General features: G+C 42.4%; 1 protein-coding gene across 5 annotated transcripts in view; it reads right to left on the minus strand.

The window, feature by feature from the left end:
- The window catches only part of LOC131106288 (dedicator of cytokinesis protein 3-like), a 41,148-nt gene extending 34,773 nt beyond the window's left edge, over window positions 1-6,375 (minus strand). For all 5 annotated transcript variants that reach the window (XM_078798393.1, XM_078798392.1, XM_058055206.2 and 2 more), the window contains exons 1-8: window positions 6,095-6,375; window positions 2,123-2,206; window positions 1,999-2,039; window positions 1,781-1,836; window positions 681-777; window positions 352-500; window positions 197-281; window positions 39-80 (exon numbers count right to left, since the gene is read on the minus strand). In XM_078798393.1, the coding sequence (XP_078654519.1) occupies window positions 39-80; window positions 197-281; window positions 352-500; window positions 681-777; window positions 1,781-1,836; window positions 1,999-2,039; window positions 2,123-2,206; window positions 6,095-6,131 (591 nt within the window). In that variant the 5' untranslated portion in view covers window positions 6,132-6,375. The remainder of the gene's footprint in view (window positions 1-38; window positions 81-196; window positions 282-351; window positions 501-680; window positions 778-1,780; window positions 1,837-1,998; window positions 2,040-2,122; window positions 2,207-6,094) is intronic.
- Between the last annotated feature and the right edge of the window lie 134 nt (window positions 6,376-6,509).

Below are 6,509 nucleotides of genomic sequence, written 5' to 3' on the forward strand. Positions count from 1 at the left end.
AACACTAAAATAGTGGGACTTGTTGCAAGCTGACAAACCTGTGAAGAATTGTGTTGGGCGTTGTGTCTGCTGCTCACGTGCTGAGAAGAAAAACATCATCGTCGTGGCAACTAACATAGCATGTGATGCACATGTTGAATGATAGTATTATCGTTTATCATTGAATGATATGAATATGAATGTCCATCCAACTCACCATCTTATAAAGATCAGAAACGCTGATCTGATCTTCATCCACCATCGCAAAATCTTTTCTTGGAACCAAGTCCAAACCCAGATTCCTGAACACACACATGCTCGCATGTCAAATGTATGTGATACGTGTGTGTGTGTGTGTGTGTTGTGTCTCACTCGTTTCCCCAGTCCAGTCTGGCGGTCACGTGTCTTCTGATGTCTCGGTTCTGTTCATGTGTCAGCTGACCCGACAGCAGCTGTCTCCTCAAGTCAATCAGCTCCGACATCACATGACCCAGTTTGAAGAATAATTCCACTTTATGTCTCTGAAACATTCATTACCCTTCATCATTTTACAGTTACTACTTTCTCCATTTTTCAGGGGGGTCAATCAATGTGGCCCTAATATATGGTATAGTATATAGGCAATATGGAAGTATAATACTGTAAGTATATATTTGGTATATAAATGATGTGAAATTGCACTAGAAGAAAGATGTTCTAACCACATAGAGTTGTTTCCACAGACACGACCATTCCTGCAGTGTGGATGTCACCTCAGTAACAAGGACGTCTTCTACGGCTACTACCGTCTCCTTGGAACTGCAACACACACACACACACAATATTAAATTTATGCTGCAGTAATATTTGTGAAAAACGTACTAGCGTACATTAGGAAAAACACATAATCACAACAAAAAGTCTGATGCACATTCATTCATTCATTCATTCATTCATTTTGTACCGCTTTTCCTCATGAGGGTCGCGGGAGTGCTGGAGCCTATCCCAGCTGTCTTTGGGCGAAAGGCGGAGTACACCCTGGACTGGTGGCCAGCCAATCACAGGGCACATATAGACAAACAACCATTCATACTCACATTCATACCTATGGACAATTTGGAGTCGCCAATTATAACCTAGCATGTTTTTGGAATGTAAAACTCACGCATGCACGGGGAGAACATGCAAACTGCACACAGAGATGGCCGAGGAAAGGAAAGACAAAATAAGAAACCAAAAAGTTACCACTTCCACACAAAATAGGAGGAGAACTCATTCATTCATTCATTCTTATCCTCACGAGGGTCGCGGGGGTGCTGGAGCCTATCCCAGCTGTTTTCAGGTGAGAGGCGGGGTACACCCTGAACTGGTGGCCAGCCAATCACAGGGCACATATAGACAAACAACCATTCACACTCACATTCATACCTATGGATAATTTAGAGTCGCCAATTAACCTAGCATGTTTTTGGAATGGGGGAGGAACCCGGAGCATGCAAACATGCAAACATGCAAACATGCAAACTCCACACAGAGATGGCCGAGGGTGGAATTGAACCCTGGTTTCCTAGCTGTGAGGTATGCGCGCTAACCACTCGACTCACCACTAGGGCTAGGTTAATTAGCGACTCCAAATTGTCCATAGGTATGAATGTGAGTGTGAATGGTTGTTTGTCTTTATGTGCCCTGTGATTGGCTGGCCACCAGTCCAGGGTGTAACCCGTCTCGCCCTAAGACAGCTGGGATAGGCTCCAGCACCCCTGCGACCCTTGTGAGGAAAAGTGGTAGAAAATGAATGAAAAGTAGTATTTAGTAGTCATACCCTTTACTGGTGACAGTACATTTCTTCACATGAATGTAACTTGATGGGAAAACACCCTGCACACACATCAATACATCTATTAGTACATCATCAATCAATAAATAAATAGTGTATGTATACACATACAAGGAAGTGGATGTGTGTGTGTGTGTGTGTGTGTGTGTGTGTGTGTGTGTGTGTGTGTGTGTAGCAGAATGGAAGAAGAAGAAGTGTGTTACTTTGACATCTGATCTCCTGCAGGAGAAACCTCTGAACCATCCTGAAACACAACAAACATATTTTTACACGTTTTGTAGTATTTGCAGTTTTATGGAAATGATGTATTTTTGTCTTGAATGTCACCTTCACATTTCTCCAGGATTTGAACGGTCTCTCCGAGCTCCAAGGTCAGCGAGTGCGGGAAACAACTTCTGAAACTGCACACCACTGATGATGAAGAACACACCATGATCACATGTTACACTTTCCTCCTCATCCTCGGTGACATCATCCGCAGTCACATGATCCTCAGTGACATCATTGCTTCTTCAGTCACATTATTCTTATCCTCGGTCACATTATTCTCATTCTCAGATCATTCCTTCCTCAGTCACATTATTCTCATTCTCAGATCATTCCTTCCTCAGTCACAGTATTCTCATTCTCAGATCATTCCTTCCTCAGCCACATTATTCTCATTCTCAGATCATTCCTTCCTCAATCACATTATTCTCATTCTCATTCATTTCTTCCTCAGTCACATCATTGTTTGTTACATCATTCTCATCCTCAGTGACATTATCTTCAGTGACATTCTGTGACATTGCTCTCTTTCTCTTTTTGACATCATTCTCATACTCAGTGACATCATTCTCAGTGATATGAGTCACTGATATAGTGATGATCAGTCACATCGTTATATGTGACATTATTCTCATCCTCAGGGGCATCGTATTCTGTGACATTGCTCTCATTCTCAGTGATATCATTGTCAGTCACATCATTCTCATGACTCCCACTTCCTTGTTCACATCACTCTGTGACATTACTCTCATCCTCGGTGATATCATTGTCAGCGTCATCCTTCTCAGTGCCATTATTCTCAGTGATATCATTGTTAGTCACACTGTTGTCAGTGACATCACTCTCATCCTCAGTGATATCATTGTCAGTCACATCATTCTCAGTGACATCACTCTTGGTGACGATGCTGTCATCGTCAGTGATATCATTGTCAGTCACATCACTCTCATGACTTCCACTTCCTTGTTCACATTTCTCTCATCCTCTGTGATATCATTGTCAGTATCATCATTCTCAGTGTCATTCTCAGTGATATCATTGTTAGTCACACTGTTATCAGTGACATCACGCTCATCCTCAGTGATAACATTGTCAGTCACATCATTCTCAGTGACATTACTGTCATCCTCAGTGATATCATTGTCAGTCACATCATTCTCATGGCTTCCACTTCCTTGTTCACATTACTCTCATCCTCTGTGATATCATTGTTAGTCTCATCATTCTCAGTGTCATTATTCTCAGTGATATCATTGTTAGTCACACTGTTATCACTGACATCACTCTCATCCTCAGTGATACCATTGTCGGTCACATCATTCTCAGTGACATCCACTTCCTTGTTCACATCATTCTCAGTGACATTACTGTCATCCTCAGTGATACCATTGTCAGTCACATCATTCTCAGTGACATCACTCTTGGTGATGATGCTGTCATCGTCAGTGATATCATTGTCAGTCACATCACTCTCATGACTTCCACTTCCTTGTTCACATTACTCTCATCCTCGGTGATATCATTGTCAGTCTCATCATTCTCAGTGTCATTATTCTCAGTGATATCATTGTTAGTCACACTGTTATCAGTGACATCACGCTCATCCTCAGTGATAACATTGTCAGTCACATCATTCTCAGTGACATTACTGTCATCCTCAGTGATATCATTGTCAGTCACATCTTTCTTATGACTTCCACTTCCTTGTTCACATTACTCTCATCCTCGGTGATATCATTGTCAGTCTCATCATTCTCAGTGATATCATTGTTAGTCACACTGTTATCAGTGACATCACTCTCATCCTCAGTGATATCATTGTCAGTCACATCATTCTCAGTGACATTACTGTCATCCTCAGTGATATCATTGTCAGTCACATCATTCTCAGTGACATCACTCTTGGTGACGATGACGTCATTCTCAGTGATATCCTAAGTCACACTGTTATCAGTGACATCACTCTCATCCTCAGTGACATCACTGTCATACTTCCTGATATCATTGTCAGTCACATCATTCTCAGCGACATCATTCTTGGAGACATCACTCTCATCCTTAGTGATATTATTGTCAGTCACATTATCCTCAGTGAAATCATTCTGAGTGACATCCGCTTCCTTGTTCACATCATTATCAGTGACATCACTCTCATTCTCAGTGATATCAATCTCAGTGAGATGACGGAGTTCCTCATGTTCATGACGGTCAGTGATGTGATTGTCACAGTGAGAGTGATGACAGCATGAGGTGATGTTGCAGGCAGCGGGATGTGGAGTATGAATAATGAAGAAGTGAAGTCACGTGTTTTAGCTTTGCTGTTGAATCATTCACAACATCTGCAGGATTTGTCTTTCCCATTTAGGTCAGAGTGAAGCTCTGACTGTATAAAACAGCTCTGTTTGCACTCACTCACTGCTGGAATAAACAAGGAAAAGGAACAGCCGTTTCCGTGTGGACTTTTATATCTTTAATGTAAGCTTGCATGTGCGGCACCCATGTAACACACACACACACACACACATTTTGTTATTATTTGCTTGTGTTTTTTTTTAGCAGATGCTGACGTTGTTTGGACAAAAGATGGATTAAAGCAGGATTATGTAGGATTCATCAGGATTACCATGAAATATTCCAATGGACAAAGCACCCAAAGATAAAAGTCAGACTTTTAGGACGTTTATTAGGTACATGCAACTTAACAGCGCTGATGCCATAATGTGTCACATGTCCAACAGAACAAGATGAATATAATTTGTGTGTTGTGTGTTATGTGTAACAACAAAACATGGAGGCAGGAAGCTGCTGTGTAAAAGAGGAGAAAAGAGCACGAGAGCTTCAGGCGAGTGTTAAAAAAAAATGTAATCACATCAACTTACTGACCTGGATACACTTACACAACCACTGTGTGCGTGCACACACACACACACAAGAATTCAAACAGGAAGTGCATGGCATGGTGGTGGCAAGGGGGCAGGGCTTGGTAAAATTGTTCTTTTTATAACACTCCAACATGGTTGCTTCTTTGTAGCCAGAGTGATGACGCCTTCCTCCATGTCACACACAATGAGGATGCGCATGGAATAACACACACAGACAGTGATTAGAATGTGTTAAAGTGGGGGCTTAGCCCAGTGCTCCACTTTCAGAGCGACTGACCATCTGGACGCAGCAACACACACAAAGATCAAAATGTTTCAGAAAGGTTTGTTTGTTGTTAGAATAAGAAGATGAAATAAAGTTTGGATTGGAACGACAGCATCAGCATCCAGCCTCATACTAATGTGTTATAAAGTGGGCGTGGCTACAAGACTCTCAGCATGGCATACAAAAAAGATGGATGTATTCGTTTGTAAAGATCCCAGCTCAAGGTCATTGCATGTTAACAACTCACCTTGACCTTTAACCTCAGGCTAAATTTGTTGTTTTTGAACATTTTTTCCAAGTCCTGCTGGCTTCAACACACATAATACATGCGTGTGTGCGCGTCTGTCACCTCAGACCTAGTAAACAATGTACTTTTTATTTCATATAAATTACTAAGTATTTCATACTTCATGCAGCAAATCAAAACTCATCTGCATTCACCTCAGCATGTGTGACTCAGCAGCATGAATGAAAGAAGCTTTTCAGAGTCCCTGAATGCTTAACCCCCTCCCCAGGCTTCTCTCTTGCTCTCTCTCACAAACACACACACACACTGTCACATTATTATCATTAGAAAGTGTTTACTTTAGCCCTTCATTAGTCTCCAATTGCCACAATGCATTATGTACTCAGTGGTCACGTGATTAACTCTCGTACACCTGTGTATATGTGTATCGCTAGTTGTCACGTGAGACGTATCAGCCATTCATTGATCTCCAGAGCGGAAGCCCGCCATGACGCCATATTGATTCAACACTTATGCTAACATTTTCATGTTCAACTTCACGAGTATGCTAACATTTTCATGTTCAACTTCACCAGTATGCTAACATTTTCATGTTCAACTTCACGAGTCTCGTGCGTGCGGCGTGTCCGTCCACTCACCCACTCCAACTCTCTCGTCCTCGGTTAGCGTCCACATGACGTCAGTAAATCCACACAGCGGCAATCAGCGTCATGGAGAACACCCGGCAAAGTTGACTCCCACGAGCCACGTCCCGTAAAAACAAGTTGAAGTGAGATGAACAGCAGCTTCCCGCGCCAGGATGCAAACGTTAAGACGTCATCGTTGCCATTTAGCCGGGTCCTTGCTCACACGACTTTCATCTTCATCCTCTTCATCGGCACGCAATGAGGCAGTGGAGGCGCGTGCACGCGCTAAGAGGATCATCACCGGTGACGACGCGCTTAGAGGGGGCGTTCCTGAAAACGATGGTCACGTGATGCACAGCAACGCGCGTGCGAAGTATCAAAACAAACTGTAAAAATCACTTCCTAATACAACAATAATAAACCTAAT

Source organism: Doryrhamphus excisus, linkage group LG18, assembly GCF_037039965.1.
Source record: "Doryrhamphus excisus strain RoL-2023G ecotype Guam linkage group LG18, RoL_Dexc_Guam_v1.1, whole genome shotgun sequence".
In the NCBI taxonomy this organism is placed as follows: Eukaryota; Metazoa; Chordata; class Actinopteri; order Syngnathiformes; family Syngnathidae; genus Doryrhamphus; species Doryrhamphus excisus.